Source organism: Alligator mississippiensis, chromosome 4, assembly GCF_030867095.1.
Source record: "Alligator mississippiensis isolate rAllMis1 chromosome 4, rAllMis1, whole genome shotgun sequence".
NCBI classification, from domain to species: Eukaryota; Metazoa; Chordata; order Crocodylia; family Alligatoridae; genus Alligator; species Alligator mississippiensis.
Genome location: NC_081827.1, coordinates 70,643,745 through 70,661,194, shown reverse-complemented (window position 1 = coordinate 70,661,194; position 17,450 = coordinate 70,643,745). Strand labels below are relative to the sequence as shown.

Here is a 17,450-nt window from a genome sequence, read left to right as displayed (position 1 = left end):
AGAGCAGCAGATCAGGCAGGGAAAGGGCACTCAGGGAGGGTATGGGACTAATTTGTGGCATGCCTTCCAAAAAATGTTGGCCTCCACTATCTTAGATAAGCAAGTGAGCTATTGGATAAAAAGTTGAGGGGGCACCTCCCAGGCCAGATTTGGAAAGCAAAGACTAGCTTGACCTCCCTTTTTAAAAATGGGTTTAGAAACCTAATTCCAGGAGAGGTTCAGGACTGGGAATCTCCCAAGTGGAAGGTAGCATCCCCCTGCAACACCAAATAGGGAGCCCAAGTACCAGAGACAGACCTTTGTCATAAGTGTTTCCTATTGGTTAGCTTCAGTCTTCAGAGTCTAACTTTCCCCATGTACTGGATGGGGAGCCTGGGCATCTAACTTAAATGTTGTGGATTCACCTAGGCAGACAGACAGCTGAAAGTGTGGGTCCTGCTCCTAAACTTTAGGGACTTCAGACCTGTAGGGTTCACCTATAGGGTTAGACGAAAGCTAGAGAGACATCTTTGAGGCCCTCCGTATTGTTTTATTGTTGGACTTATACATCCCTGTGGCAGACAGGTACTCAAATTCAGTGGCAGAGCTAGCTATTTTGGCACCACAGGCCAAGCTGGAGGCGGGCTGTGCTGAGTGCAAAGGAGTGGGGCAGGGGTGGGCAGTCTTACCTGCCATGGCACAGACTCACCCAGAGGCTGGAGGTTCCTACTGTGGGGAGCTGGGGGCGGAGTCCCCTCATTAGCCTCACTCGCCCTTCCTCCATGGCAGATGTCACTGCTGTAACACCTATAAGGTTAACCCTCCAACAGCTGCCACTGAATTGTATGTGGAACAACACTGTAAAAGCTTTTAAAAGCTGTGAAAGGGTTAACCCAATAATTACTGGCTACACAGGATGGGGAGCGGGAGTGAGACTAATGAAGGGACTTCTGCCTCCAGTGTGTGTAGCCAGAGCCTTCAGCCTCCTGCATAAGCCCGGGTGGAGCACAGCCCTCTGCCTCCTGTCTGGCACCCACCGTTGTCAGCTTCTGTTTCATGCCCCAGTTGTCCAGCCCGTTACACTGCCACTCAAACTCTTCTGTACATCTAGTCCTGGATGATTACACTCCTTATGGCAGACTCCCACCAGTGTGTGGCAGGTTTTGAAGAGGCCAAGTCTGAAATGTTTTAGCAGAAGGGTGCCCAGGACCCAGAGCCCCCTCTCCACACATTGGTCTCGGTCACATTCCTGAGCACTATAAACATCTGGTAAAGATGGGGCTAATACAGATTTTTTTTTTTCTAATCTCAGTTTTCCTTGTTTTCAGATGCTGTTTATTCAAGGCACTAAGAATGTCTCAGATGCCTGCTTTTGTGATCAGAGCTGTAACTGGGGGGGTTGTGGGTTTTAAAAAAAAATATTTCATGCACTAGAGAAGTGCCAGACATTTCTATTGAGACTGTGTATAATTTATTAGTCTGGTGTTTTTTTTTTAAAAGATATATAATTTAAATGTAATAGATATTATTGTATATAATTGTATTTTGTTATGTAAATATGTATTTTTTCTATAATGTTTATATTAATATTATGCTTCAGATAATACTATTTTCCTTACTACAGTTTTTTTAACTGTCCTACATCAACTGTTTTAACCTTATGGCTGCTGAGTTTGGGACAGGTTGTAGATTGGCACTTACTTAGCATACAGGGAAATATTCTTTAAGGATAGTCACATTTTTAACTGACTCAGTGTTCCTGAGATGAAATCAGCTATGTATTGGGTAAAAGAGTAGTTCTGCATAGGATTTATAAGGCTTTTCTAGCCTTTCAACTGATTGCTTGTGATCTGACCAAAATGTGATGTGACCCATAACACTAGGGTCACCATGACGTACCGCTTACAGAACCAACATTAAACAACAATTAGAACAGAGTTCTCCTCACTAGAAGCAACTCTTTCAGTCTATTCTAGAAGTTAGAGGAAAAACATGAGCCTATGATGCCCTGAAGTCTAGTAGAACTTCTTTTGTCTGTTGGGAGAATGGGTCAGATTCTGATTTCTTTAGAATACTGTAACCAAGATCAGAATTTAACCACAGGACCTGTACATTATCATCTGAATATAGCTAGTAGGAGAAAGCTTCAATTGATATATGTATATTCCCAATGACAGACCTGCAGACTCTTACAAGGGGCAATTTTGTCATTCAGAGTCATGACAGCTTAAAAGGTAGGCAGGACTGGATTACAGGTGCATAGGATCCTGAGAGTCTAAAAATGTACAGCTCCCCAGTACAAGTTGTGAGATTTGGCTGCCTGCATCACTGCTAAACATTGGTGATCATTCTTTCCTCCTGAAGAGACATTGCTCCTTAAGTTATGGTAATCAGAATACTCTATTGAATGTCATTTGTCTGTCTTCTAAAATTCATTTTGAATTAAGAGGAAAGGGAAATGCCAATATTAAAATATCATTAGAAATTCTTTTAAAATACTATTGTTTCCAAAAGGAGAAAGAAAAGGCTTGGTAATTCTGCTGCTTTACAATCTCTTCCCACACAGTTTATCTTGGGAAAGTTTGCCTGCCACAAAAGACAAAAGCTAAGAACTTTCCTTGACAGCAGTGATATCACTGCTTGGAGGAAAGGATTTTTTTTCCAGATAAACTTCCAAAACTCTAAATTCCTTATGTTTGGCATGTCAGTCCTTCCATTACAGGCTAGTTAGATACTGTCTGGGTGAGACTTAATGGGCATCCCCCAGGCATGGGGAGAAAATGGCTCATTCCTCCAAAATATTATCCAAAATAAAAAATGAATTATAGTTTATGGTTGGGATGAAGGAACTTACCCAGGTTTTGGAGAGAGAGAGAGGAAACCAAAGTCTCTTCTTTTTTTATCATTGGGGTGGCCGAGTCCTGGTTACAGGAGGGACAACCATGAAAAGTAACATGACAGGAGTAAAACCTCAGGCTGTCCTTGCAGAATCTCCCCAGGTCTTTCCATCGGGTGGGACAGATACGTTTGTCCAACACAAAACAAGCAGGGATTTCTACCCCAAGCCTCACCAAGCTCTCAGCAAGGAAAGAATTATCCATGCCGTGCCTCTTCCCCTCACACTCACTCTGGAGCATCCCCAGATTCTTGACTGGTTATCCTTTCTGCAGCTGTACTGGACGCCGCCTTTTCCATGAGGTTTCCCAGTCTCTGAGCTGTTTTAATCTTCAGACAGTTCTACATGAGAATGATGTTTGTCCTCCATGCCCCAGGTGGGAACCTCAAGATTCCCTGGACACCCTTCATGGGGTCAGCAGAAGAAGGGAAGAACCAAGGAGAGGTAGCCAACTTCTACTTCCTCACCTGGAGGGGAAGATTTTTGTATGGTTACAGAGAAATGATAGTCCTCCATAGGCCCATGACCACATTGTCCCTCTCAGTGGCAGAGCTCTAGTTGTCTAAGTCAGTGGCAAACAAGCATGACACTTCTATGTATGTAACCTCCTTCCTCCTTAAACTAGGACAGGTTAGCAGAGGTGGGAGCTGCATCTATAAAGCCACCAGCAGCTTTTTCTTGTGTGTGTTAGTTTTAGCCCTTATCTTTTCACTCTTTTTTTCAACAGTGACTAAGCTAAAGCATGAGGTTAGTTACCTAGAGAATAATTACAGTGAAAAAGAATATCAAATGTACCATATAAATTATCCCCTGCTATATGTGACGGTGTCATTTTTTTGCTGAGAAAATTAAACTGTGGTCAATAATATATGATCCCAGGACAAGAGTCTGTGATTGTAAACTGTGCATATATGTAGTTCATCATTTTTAATAGAACACAAATCCTCCTCCTCTTTTTGTTCTTTCTGAATTCCCTCCACTACACCCTCGAAGTTCACAAATCAGCAGCCAAAAATGATGGTGTCCAAGCAGAAAGCTATGTTCATTATTTCTTCATGCTAAGATTGTACATAGTTCATAAAACCTTTTCCTCCCCATTACTTCATAAAGTAATGATTGGCCCTGCCACTCTGGTAAAGTGGTCTTGAAAAATTTTTCATCTGCCTGGATAGACAAATACATATGCCACATAAAACTGCACAACACACAATATCATCCTTTTTCCATTTCCTAACTAATAAGTTTACCTAACCATATGAAGCCAGATAAATTGTATTGAAAATCAATAAACAGGCCAGCATCCATGTAGCATCCTTTGATGTAAGACACCTATTAATTTAATTAATTAATTCTATTTACTCTGCCTCCCAAATTAAGTAGCAGGACTGATGGGAAATGGTTACTGTAGAAAGGATGGATTTGAAGGAGACAGTACTGAAATAAGATTACCCTTAAGGGAAATCATTCCTTCAGTAAACAAGATTTTTATATGCTTTATGATGCCCAGAAACCTCCTCTTTTTTTCCCAAAAGTAAGGTTAAAAAAGAAATACTAATATATAGTTGTTAATCCATAAACTAAGATTTACACACCTGCAGCCCGATCCTGCAGACCTCTATAAATACAGACACAGTTTTATTCATGTGAGTAATCCAGCTCAATTTAATGGAAATACTTACATGAGAAATGTCAAGCAAGAGCTTAAGTGTTTCTAGAACTGAGCTTTTAGTTAACTCAATGTTTGGATTATAATATGCTTAATAATAAAAAGGTCATACTTTTAAATCTGTGCAATACAAATACAAGATTTGCTACCACATTTAGCAGAAGTGCTTTCACATAGCTAGAGTTTTATTTTTTTTTAAAAAGGTCACTAAAATAAATGATAGAAATAGGCATAACTGTGAAGATGTCATAAAAGTGCAACTTTATAAATTTTCTCTGCTGCTATAGTTATTTATATAGCTGATTGATTAATATTGTCAAAAATAGTACTTTATATGCCATAATACATAGATTTCCTATTAGGTGTAGTACCCAGGAAGAAGAATGAGCCTCCTTTATATTTCAGTTGTGCATTGTTTCCTGGTATATAGGCTTTTATTTGACAACAGTGAGCACACAAACACTTGAAACAGCAGCGCTCCAGTGCTTGACGCTAAAATCTTGGATGAAGGGTATGAGAATATAGAGTGATTATACCAGGAACTTGTCCAAGGGTTACAGGTTGTAGCACCTCATCTGTGATGTGAAGGTATGGCCTACAGCTACTTCGGGTGTTGTTTGTATGCACGTTTTTATCCATGACTGGCTTGCATCTCAATTGTATGCAGTTATTCAAATTTCTCCCAGCACTTCAAGGACATTCACTTGAGTCAACAGGCTGAAATGTAAGATGGCAACCCACTCTTACATTTCTGGGCTCCAGGACAATGTTGAATTGTAGGAACAATAGTCCTTGGAGGCTCATCTCTGAATTTACAGTGAGGCTGCAGTGTAATACCTGACGGGTTCATTTTGGTATGCAGGCTTTTAACCTCCCCTTTTCTCACTGGTGGATTGAAACTTCTGACATGCGTTTAAAACCTGTATCACCAAAGCAAATAAGTTTATTATTCTTGATTTACATGTTAGATCAATGACTAGTTTCCACTTGGGTTTCTGAAAGACTTTGGCAGGAACTACATGATGATGGAGTAGTTTTATAGTGAGCAAATACTGTGGGACTTAGTGTGCAGTATCAGTAATGCTGGATGATTTGCAATTTTTTTTTCAAATTGTTTTTTTTGGTTATACAGTGGAGATAGTGGTCTGTAATGGAGCAACATTTTGTATTGCAAAAAAAAACGTTTTATAAATGGATAGCCATAAATGTTGTGCCTATGCCTGAGGTCAAGTTCTTGAACAATGTCTTCAGTATATATTCTGTTTGGATATGCTATATAATTACTTACATTGGTGTTCCTAACAAGCACTGAGTGAACACACAACCATGCTACTATTGTCAATTTAATTTATGTATTTGTTTAGTATATTTTTATATTTTTAATTACAGTCAACAAATCAAATATATTTGAGAATATTTTACACATTTTTATGAATTTTTCATGAATAAAACCGTTGTTCATTTAAAAATCATATTGTTGTCTTCCATTTGACTGCTATTGCATGATAGATTTTTTTTATTTGCTGTTCAGACAAAAGGTCATAAGTGAGTTTGATTTTAAATGAGAGAGTCTTCACAGAACATTAATTTCATCAGACTGGTACCTTCATTTTTTCTGCTCAGCTGTACCTTTACTGTGTCAGTGCATCACAGTGTGATATAACTTTTCAACTTTTCCTCCCAAATGCTTTGCTCTCGACCTTTAGTAAACATAGTGTTATCCATTATATTACACTTCAGCTAAAAACGCCTGCAGTCCTTCTCAACAACTTATGTTCCTGCTCTTTCAGAGACATACAATGAGATACTTGTGCCAATGAAGATGGATCTTTCACCGCAATGCAGCTCAGTAATATAACTGAGGTGCGGGGGTGAGGGAGCAGCAGCCACAGGTACCACCTTTGGGCATCCCACCATCATCTGTACTATGGAAACCAGTACTGCCCCACAGGGACACTGCTCAGGGCAAGCAGTTGCCTTGCTAGAGAGGGAGCCTTATCAGTTGATATATGATGAGGGTTTGAACCATGTTGCTTCACAAGTACATTTTTTCCCCCCTTTAAAACTATTATTTTGCTTGTGGTCTCCTTTTTTGTGTCCTCAAGTATCTTTCCAAAATTCCAACAATTGGTATATCAGTTGTCCCTTATTCAATACCAGAATTGCTTTTAAGGCCAGGTAATTCTAATTATTTAAAGGAAATAATGATTTACTGGCTTATCTACAACTTGCAAAGATGTGTGAGTAAATGTTATCTGTCAGTTAGAATTTATAGCATGAAAACAGTCTTTAGTCACAGTCTAGGTAGGAGACACCTGTAAAAGATAGTAAAGTCCTGCCTGGGGCAAGGGAAGGCATCTTTGGTGCAACATGATGGAATAGACAGTAGCTTTATTAAATATGTAAGTTACAAAAAGAAACAGTGGGACTATTTGTCTTTCATTTCTGTACTATAAAAAAGTTGGTGTCCCAGGAACTGATAATAAAACATTACCAGAATCAAATGCAAGCAAGCCTTGTCAGGTTTTTATAGGATGGACTTGTTTCTCCCTTGAGCTACATACTTGGACCCTTTGTTTCATGGCTGTCATGTTAAATAATTTCTCATCCTTCTTGCTATGCTCCTCATCCTGTGACTCAAGTTATGCACCTCAATTTTCTCTCCTGTTATTGGCTTCTAAGTCAGCTTGTGTCCCAAAAGCTAGGTTTAGCCATGATTCCCAGACAATCTGTTTCATGCCAAAAAGTATCACAGTGGAGATTGCAAAAGTGTCACTAATAAAGCCTTGATACCGTGGCCTCATTTGAAGTACTTCTATTGACTCTAACTTGTGGAACATAAAGCACCCCAGCAATTCCAACAAAACCTGGGAAAGATGCCACAATTCAGGTATCCAAAACCACTGGGGATACTTTTCATTTTCTCAGAATGTGTAAAGTATGTTTGTGGGAGAGTCTTTCTGGGCCTGAGTATCAATTACAGGAAAGGAAAGGGAGCAAATGCTAGAGCCCACTGCACCTATCAGCAATGGCTCTGCAGTTCTGAATGATTCATCTGTTGATTGCTGAATCTCCAGTGATTCCTCCACTGAAAAAGTTTCCTCTCTTTGCGTGCTGCTCCTGCTGTCTGCTGTTTAGATGCAGAGTGGAGCAAGCAGCAATGGCTGGAACAGGCCAACAAGTGAGATTTTCAGACCCAAATAGCAGTTAGGTGCTTTACCCTCATTGTGTATCAGTGTCATTTCTGCCTTTGAAACTCCATCCTGCTATAAAGAGCCTTTCTGCCTGCATGCCTGCCTGCCAGCCATACTGGCCCAGGTTCTCAGTGGTATTTGGGCACTTTATATTGACTGCAATGGGAGATAGTCATGTGGTTTGGGTTGAGGAGCCTTCAAGGCTGGATGTTGTACTTAACTAGAAACAGCAGTATTTCCAGCTGAGTTGCAGGTGAATGTTTTGTCAGAAATCTCATACGGAGAAAACAGTGAAGACAGTTCACTTAAGGCTTGCAGATCTCTTAGGTAGATGAGAATATTTCTGTAAAGACCTGGGTCATGTGCATGGGATCTTTGCTTCAGCTAAGGTTAAGAATCCTGTTTCACACCACTTCCCTATCCAGTCTCTATTCCAAAGCCCTGCAAGCAGTAATGTGGGGAAATCCATAACTGTGACAAAGCACAGGTTAGAGCTGCATGTACAAAGTAATCTGGTGGGGAAAAAGAGTCTGCTAAAAAGCTGCTTTGCAAATATAGTCACATTGTAGGCAAACACTAGCACCTCTCTTTGTGGGATGAGATGCCTCACCCAACTACGTGGTACTGAGGTAGCTGAAACACTGAACACCTCCTAGGTAACTAAGTTTTCTAGCAAAATATGAGGTAGGCACCCAACGTTCAGCTACTATGCAGGCCCAGAGTACTGCCATTTTGACAGAGCTGAGTATCTGGACAAGAAAAATCTGCCCAAATCCATTTGGGATTCACCTCCCACAGTAGCACATGTTCACCAAATGTGACTTGTCTGTGACTAAAGTTTCATATACTTGAAGTTCATACTGTGCCATCACAATCGGCTTGGGATTGCAACGAAGTGTAAGTGGCTGGAGTGGATCCCGCCTGAGCCTGAGGAGCTAAACTTTATGTAAGAAGCCAAAAAAAAGGTCACATACTTAATAAATTTAGCTGTGAGTGTACAAGCAGACCTTCCTTGCCTGGCAAGGCATTGGGTTCGAGCTTAGCAGGGTAAGACCCTATTGGAACAGCAAGGGGGAGACCTGGGTTCCAGCCCCTGCACTGCTGACAATTGACCTGATATAATAACCAGTGACATTCAGTGGAGCAGAGGCTGGAAGATGTGCCTCTCTTCTCTCTTTCTCTCTCTTTCTCTCGTGAATGTTAAGGAGGCTGTCACTCTCCAGCTTAATGAATAGGTAAAGTGGAACAGCTTTGAAGAAGCAGAAATGAGAGTACGCATCCATCTGAAAACACATTAACGTCTAGTAGCTGGGGAAAGGGGGGAGGAGAGCAGGGAACGAAGACTCTCCTGGGAAGTAGAGATGCGAGGTTAAATTCACTCAAGCAGAAGAAGGAATTGCAACTAAATCTACCAGTCTTGGCTGAATGCTGTAACCACTGGACTATTGAATGGAGAGGAAGGGCACCATCTCCTCCTCCTGTGTTTTGAAAACATGCATATAGGTGCCTCATTCCCAGAAAGGGAGCAGACTGGGCTGTGACTCCCAAGTGGAGGGAGGCATCTCTCTGAGCCTAGAAAGAGGTGGGATTCAAAACACAGGTCTGTCTTGTATATTCCCTAGTGGTTACACCCTCTGTGGACGCTTGGTAGTGTATGATGTATGATCTGACTTACGGATGGAATTAAACCCACCTCCCGACTACCCAACTAGAAGGCAGGGTGCAGCCATCTGCTGACCCCAGGCTCTGTACCAGGATCAAGTACCTACCAAACTTAGTCTGTAAGGTACTTGTAAATCCCAGTTGGGTTTAGGAATGAAGTAGGGGGCCAAGTGGGTAAGGTGTTTCTGCACAGGTACAGAAGTCAAACTTCTGGAAAAGTAAGGTAAAAAATTAAAGGCACCAATAGATGTCAGGTACTTCCAAAGGCTAGCCAGGGTTGACTATGGTTTTCAGGATCACACCCTCGAAGGTAGGCACACACATTTTGCCTCTCATCTTGATTTGGCTGTAAGTAGCTTACTCAAAATTACACTGGAGACTTTCATTTGAGTTGACATGAACTCATGCCGCCTGTATCTTGTTCCAGTGACCCATTTACTATAGGAGCCTTCCTATGGCTGAACTTGGAAGATTTTCAGCTGAACTTTTATCATTAGAAATTATGAACTCTGAGACAGGAGTGAAAACAGAAAGACCATTCCTGAAGGAGAGCAATTAAAGAAATAAGGCATCCAATGGAGGAGATTAGACTGTAGAAAAGCCATGGCAAATATACTGATCCCCTTTGCCTGTGTTTTTGCATTTGTGTTGTGTTGTCCTTGTTTGAAGATGCAGGGCTGTGCCAAAGTGAAGATCTAGACTTTTAAAACAGAGGGCCAATCCTGACCACGCTGGAGTCTGTGGCAAAACATTCATTGACTTTTACTGGAGTAGGATTGTGGTTACGACAAGCTAGTATGGCAGTGTGGGGAACAACTTGGGTTTTTTTCCCATCCTCCAGAGAGTAAAGAAACAAGATATAAATAAGGGGGCAAGAAGCAATACAGATGAAGATGCAGAGACCATATGTTCTGTAGTAGAGCTAGCAGAATAAGCTTCATAATAGGCTGAACTAAACTGTAGACAGCATAACCTAAAATAATTAGTTGCAGAAAATAAAGTAAAGGTTATCAAATGCCACATGCAGTTAGGAAAGGAAAGTTTACTGAAAATAAGGGAGAGGTATAAAAAAGTTCACGTGTTAATTGGGAGCCTTTTAATTCCCTGTCACATTCTAAGACAAAAGGAATGAAACCACTGAGTAAAATATGAAGACTCATAAAGGTGAAGAATTATATGATGTCTAAAGTATCGTATAGGATGACAAAGTATGGGCTCAAGACACAACATGCAGTGAGCTCAGTTATCTTATCACCGTGTCTAAAAGACACCATGTGTCAAGAATTTTTCTGAACATCAGATGCACCAACAGACAACTGGAACAAACTAGCACCCAAACAGCCATGCTGCAAAGGTGGGAAAGAACTAAACACATCGACAGAAACTGCTGTCACACTTCATTCCAGTTAAATGAGGTCAGACAAAGTGACAAGTTTTCTGCCACATGACTAGTCACTCCCTGCCTGCCCTCCCCCACTGTCCCTTCAGCTCCTAGGTGGTTGGAGAACTACCATGAAAAATGACAATGCTTTCTTCAACAAAAAAAACTGCCACAAAATTTAGAAGAAACACTTGCTGGGAAAAAGAATGTACATGTGTATCAACCAGCTCTAATTTCAAGCAAGGGGACTGATACTACCAGGTATTAGAGTTGGCTTTTTAATTGAGACCCAAGGGTGAAAGGCGCCTCATGGCACATAGCTCACAGGGAGAACTACATTTATTCCTCTATAGTGTTAGGAACACCAATTGGGTGAGTAGGACCTTCACCAAAGCCCTGACTTAAAAAGAGTTCATAAGCATGCAAGTATTTCCTTTGCTCCCGTGGAACAGGATTTAGAGACTTCATTGACTCAACTGTTCACTCGAGAAAGCGCAACAAGCAGGAGGTCTGAGGGAAAATGCTTCCACCTTGATCCATGTTTAGAAGGACGTCCCTTGGAAAGCAGGGTTAGCAGTTTCAGTGGGGCAGAGCTAATCTGCTTCCTGGGGAGAAACTCAAGTTACCTGTTGTCTTGCCCATTGATTCCGTGGAGCAACGTGATCTCCCTTGCTGAGATGTGCCCCCAGGGAATCTCTGTAAGCATCTCAGTGTGGTCCTGGGGCTGAGACCACCAAACAGCTGCCTGACAGCCCCAGTCCTGGACTCATTCCTGTGTGGTTCTGGGGCTGAGAAATAACCCCTGTCTGAAAAAAATTATCAACTAAACAGGCAAGTGTCACAGAGTTGGTCTCCCGCATCATCCCCTACAGTTGTCAAAAGGCCCTGAAGTTACTCACTCTCTGGTCTTCAACATCTAAGCCATTAAAAATACAGGTTGTAAGGTCACAGCTCTGTGGCCAAGTCCATGGAAGGCCAACCCTTCCTTCAAGGAGCATCAGTGGTCAAAAACATAAAATATGAATGAACTCACATAAGGCATGGATAAGACCCTCTTTCTTCTAAAAGTCCTTTCTGGGTTGTATTCTCTGTCCGTGTCCAGAATCTGAATAGCCACAAAGCCTTCATTCAGTATCAGGGTCTTCCTTTGCTTCAGGAAAAGGATCAAAAAGGCAGCCATCAGCAGGGGACTTACCAGATCATCTCAACATCTGAAAATCAAAGACTTCTCTGTTCCTGGTCCACTACCCACAGAACTGTGCTTCTTCCTCAAAACCTAATATGTCTTGCAGGTGTAGCATGGGGTTACCTTGTCCCAGAGCAAGTCTTTAACCCCTGGTCCTTATACACGTGCTGGAGTGTAAGGAGAAAAGAATCAAATTTATGGTGATATTGAAAAGCAGATTAACATATGCAATTCCAAATAACAACAGAAAAGGAACACATCACTGATCTTATATCACTTTTCATTTATTTGCTACTCAGAACAATGATATGGAGCAGCTCAGTATACACTATTAAAACATTACACTGAATGAAACTGCTCAGTTTATTCAGATGTTGGTTTTTCTGCTAGCACTAATTTCCCAGCCTTCGCTGAAATTACAATGCCAACTCCTGGCACCTTTTGTTGCTGTCTTGCACATTATTTTTAATTATTCATCAGCTTATTTTAACTGTTTTGTTATCTCATGTCCATCAGTGAAGAAGCACAATGTTACCTACAAGAACAGATGGCTCATAAACTGCAAGTCAAAATATTACATCTGAGAGATGTAAAAGGCAGGGAATAGTCTGGAAAGATTAAATGGGTTAAAAAACAACTTACTCTCTCCCCATTGACCTGAAGACTCCATGCCCTGCCACACCTGGACTCTACCTAAATATTAGAAACTGTATGTTAGGGACTGTACAGCTCAGATATTTATTAATGGACTATTGCACATTTTGTCTCTAGATCACTAGCTCAAATCCATGTAGATGCATATCTGAAGGAAAAATTTGGCCTTAGATTTTATATATATGCATATATATGTATACAGTGAGGAAAATATATTGGCCTAAACTGAACTTCTTCATTTTCTTTCCTTATTATTTTTCCACGTAATAATGTAACTCTGGAAAATGTTTGGAAAACAGATAGTATGCAAGATACTATACCAACCAACATGACTTTTTAAGTTTTCATAGTTTCATAGTGCTTAGGGTCAGAAGGGACCTAAACAGATCATCAGGTGCGACCCCCTGCCCCGGGCAGGAATGAGTGTGGGGTCATAATACCCCAGCCAAATATCTGTCCAGTCTCCTCTTGAAGACCCCCAAGGTAGGAGAGAGCACCACCTCACTTGGGAGTCCATTCCAGAGCCTGGAAGCCCTAACTGTAAAGTAATGTCTCCTGATATCAAACCTGAACCTACTCTCAATTTGTGGCCATTATTCCTAGGAACCCTGGGTGGTGCCTGGGGGAACAAAGCCTCCCCCAATTCCTGCTGGTCCCCCCTGGTGAGTTTGTAAACAGCCACCAGATCCCCTCTCAGCCTTCTCCTGTGGAAGCTGAATAGATTCAGGCCCTTTAGCCTCTCTTCATAGGGCCTGCCCCGCTGCCCCTTGACCATGCAAGTGGCCCTCCTCTGGACCCTCTCAATGTTAGCCACATCCCTCTTGAAGTGCGGTTTCCAGAACTGGATGCAGTACTCCAACTGCGGCCTGACCAACGCTGCATAGGGAAGGATCACCTCCCTGGACCTGCTTGTGATGCACCTGTAGATGCACAACAAGGTGCGACTAGCCTTACTGACCGCTTCCTCGCATTGGCTGCTCATGTCCATCCTAGAGTCAACAATGACTCCAAGATCCCTTTCTGCCACTGTTTTGACAAGAGGGGCTTTGCTGGTTCCTTCTCCCTAGATGCAGCACCTTGCACGTCTCTGCACTGAATTCCATCCTATTCTCATCTGCCCACCCCTGTAACCTGTCTAGATCTAGCTGGATTCTGTCCCTCCCCTCCGGTGTGTCCACCTCACCCCACAACTTGGTGTTGTCAGCGAATTTGGACAGCGTACTTTCCACCCCCACATTCAGATCACTGATAAAGATGCTGAATAGCACAGGCCCCAGGATAGAGCCCTGGGGGACCCCACTGCCCACATCCCTCCAAGTCAAAAACAACCTGTCCACCACCACTCTCTGGGTGTGACCATCTAGCCAACTTGCCACCCATCTGATTGTGTAGGCATCAGTGCTGCAGTCACCTAGGTTTTTTGAGAGAATGTGGTGGGAAACAGTGTCAAAGGCCTTCTTAAAGTCCAGGAAGATGACATCCACCTCAACGCCCTCGTCCAGGGACTTTGTGACCTGATCATAAAAGGAAACCAGGTTAGTCAGGCAGGATCTGCCCTCAATGAACCCATGTTGGTTGCCCCTGAGCATTACCTCCCCTGCTGGGCCTTTGCTGATGTGCTCCTTGATAATTTTCTCAAAGGTCTTCCCAAGGACCGAGGTGAGACTGACTGGCCTATAGTCACCCAGGTCCTCCTTTCTCCCCTTCTTGTAAATGGGGACCACATTGGCCCTTTTCCAATCCTCTGGTACCTGGCCAGAGCCCCACGAGTGCTCGTAAAGCTGTGCCAGGAGCCTCACTATGACCCCCACCAATTCCCTCAGCACCCTCGGGTGAAGAGCATCTGGACCTACTGATTTAAACACATCCAACCCCTCCAACAATTTCCTAACTAGGTCATCCCTGACCCTAGGCATGGTGGTGCCTCCCCTGGATCCATCTGCAATCCTAGTGAGGGAAATGTCCCAGTTTGTGTTCAGAAATATGGAGGCAAAGAATTTGTTAAAGAGGTCAGCTTTTTCATTTGCTGCAATCACCAGATTGCCAAGCCTGTCCGGTCCCACATTCCCTGGTGCTTTCTTCTTACCCCCTGTGCATTTGAAAAAGGACTTTTTGTTATCCCTAATTCTGGTTGCTAGCCCTAGCTCCATCTCTGCCTTGGCCTTCCTAACAGCCTCCTTGCAGTCACGAGCAACGGAGGTATAATCCTCTTTGCTGACAGCCCTTTGTTTCCACTATTTGTACACCTCCTTTTTTTGCCCTCAGGCATTCCTGGATGCTTTTGCTGAGCCAGAGGGGCTTTTTAGCACTCCTGCTCCCATTAGTGTACATTGGGACTGACTTCCTTTGAGCTTGGAGGATAGTCTCCTTGAGGAACAACCACCTGTCTTGGACTCCCATCTCGTTGAAGCTCTGAGACCCCAATGCCTTTCCTACTAATCTTCTTAACTCATTGAAGTCAGCCCTCCTGAAGTCAAGGACTTTTGCCTTACTGCTTGCTTTCATCATCCTGCGCTGAATAGTAAATTCCAGCAGGCAATGATCACTGTCACCCAGGTGGTCGAGTACCCGCAGACCCCTCACCAGGTCATCGCCTGTGGCAAGGACCAAGTGCAGCAAGGTATTTCCCCTGGTGGGACTATGCACCTCCTGGCTTAGGTGGAGGTCCTGCATCCTGGCTAGGAACCTACGTGAGCAGTCAGACCTGGCTGTCTGCTCCTCCCAGCAGATGTCTGAGTAGTTTAGGTCACCCATGACAACCACATCCCTTGACTTTACAGCCTCCTGAGAATTCCAGGTCCAGCTCATCCCCCTGGTGAGGCGGTCTGTAGTTTTATTACACACAGAGCATCTCCACATGTACTTTTATGCACGCCTAAACTTAACGCGCATTAAATCAATTTAGGCACGCATCCACACATGCATGCACTAATGTGCATTAACGCAGGTGTGCAGACCAATTTGGGACTAAAGTCAGCCCCAAGTCAATGGTCAAACCATGTTAATGCACTTTAGTGCATCTACATGTTTGCTAATACAATGTAACTATTCACACATAAATTTGATACCTATTTTATGCATGTATCAAATTTAGGCTCATATAGCCTTACATCACTATTTTTAAGATGCATTAAGGGTGCGCGCATGTAGACATGCACCCTTAATAAGCCTTAAATCAGGCTAATGTGCATTAAATGCGCATGTGTAGACATACCCCCACACACAGAGATTTGTTTGGTACAGGGGCCCTAAAATAATTGCTTACTCAAGGCTGCTTGTGTGATGGTTGCTTGCTAAAGAAAATGAGTATCCTTTAACCTCAGCTTGGTATTCATAATCAAACAATAAATTCATGCATTAAACACACACACACATATACACACTGATTTGCTTGGTACAGGGAATCTAAATTAATTGCTTACTCAAGGCTGCTTTTGTGATGGCTATTTGCTAAAGGAAATGAGTATCTTGAGCTTCACATAATCAAACAATAAATTCATGCATTTCACAGAACTCTGGTTCTGTTTCAAATCTAGTTCCAAGAACACAGAACAAAGTGTTAATCCAACAATGTTTCTAGCCAGGTTCCAGGATTGAGGTCGCTATCAACATCCAAAGGATTGAAAGGTCTGAGCTATGAGGAGGCAGATGTCATGGCAAAGATGGAATTCTGATTCTTAAAGCAAAAAATTGAGCAAAGGACTAAACAAGAGCAAGTCAAGAAAGCATGGAAGATGCTAAACTATAGATATCAAACAAGGTGAGGGGGGGTGTGTGTGTGTGTGTGTGTGTGTGTGTGTGTGTGTGTGTGTGTGTGTGTGTGTGTGTATCCTAGCAAACCCCTTCCCTGACACTCCATGGGCATTTGCATTTGGAGGCTGACATACATTAGGAATAAATTAATAAATAGATATTGTAATAACAAGGCTCCAGACTTTTCTACTGCATTATGTGCAAAAATGGCATACCTGATGTGTGCGCTCATGGCAGCCATAGATTATTTGGCCCAGGTGCTAATTAGCCACCAGGTTACTTCCATTTAAGCACTGAAATATCTAAAATTTAGGCACCTTACCCCAGGAAGCTTATCAAATTGACAGGTTTGATACTTGCACATCCTGTCCAGTAAATGGGGAGACCTACATGCCTTCCAAGGACAATCCAGCTCACCTCCTCATGCAGCAGGGAGGTGCCTTGGAAATGCTAGGCATAGTGTTGCATCTGAATTCCCATGTCTCCTCAGACTCAGGACTACAAGGAAGAGCTTCCATCATGTTGGGATCCTGACTGCTCAGAGAAGAGAACCAGACTGCCCAATAGAGCAGCAGCACTGAGTTAAGTGTATAAATAACAGCGCCCCAACACCATTAGTTCTTAAACATAACTAGTGTAAGCCCCCTCCACAAGGGGCCCAGGCAAGACTCCAAGATTCATAGTGCCAAAAGGATTGAGAGGATTGAAAGGGGGCAGAAATTTATGGCCTAGTGGCTCTGCCACTACCCTAGAGGGGCATCTGGGATTCTGGCCAGGGTTATTCTTTTTTAACTGTCTAATGAATGGATGCTCAACCCCCAGCCTGTAGGCCAGATCCAGCTCCTCAGGGCCATGTCATACAGTCCATGGGACTCCCCATAGAACTGAAAATTTGGCAGTTGGGGAGCACCACTCCTCCACTGCCAATTTTTTGGTCCCCTGGGGAGCTTTGGGTCCTGCACACTAGATCAGGTGCCCAATCCCTGGGCCAGCTGGGGGTGACACTTGGCCCCAGGGCCTGATCCTGGCACATAGGGGCCAAGTGAAGCCACATAGGCTCCTATCTGCATGCTCAGGGC

At 42.9% G+C, this 17,450-nt stretch overlaps 1 protein-coding gene and 1 long non-coding RNA gene across 6 annotated transcripts in view; one reads left to right on the top strand and one right to left on the bottom strand.

The window, feature by feature from the left end:
* Positions 1-6,013, top strand: part of PTPRB (protein tyrosine phosphatase receptor type B) — an 88,858-nt gene extending 82,845 nt beyond the window's left edge. For all 5 annotated transcript variants that reach the window (XM_019493628.2, XM_019493618.2, XM_019493635.2 and 2 more), the window contains one exon: positions 1,308-6,013. In XM_019493628.2, coding sequence (XP_019349173.1) covers positions 1,308-1,330 — 23 coding nt within the window. In that variant the 3' untranslated portion in view covers positions 1,331-6,013. The remainder of the gene's footprint in view (positions 1-1,307) is intronic.
* On the bottom strand, positions 5,872-16,193 carry LOC109284650 (uncharacterized). The gene is made up of 3 exons (XR_009461612.1): positions 14,030-16,193; positions 12,607-12,657; positions 5,872-12,131 (listed from the first exon to the last, which is right to left on the bottom strand). It is a non-coding gene; the product is annotated as an uncharacterized LOC109284650 (long non-coding RNA).
* Positions 16,194-17,450: the final 1,257 nt, after the last annotated feature.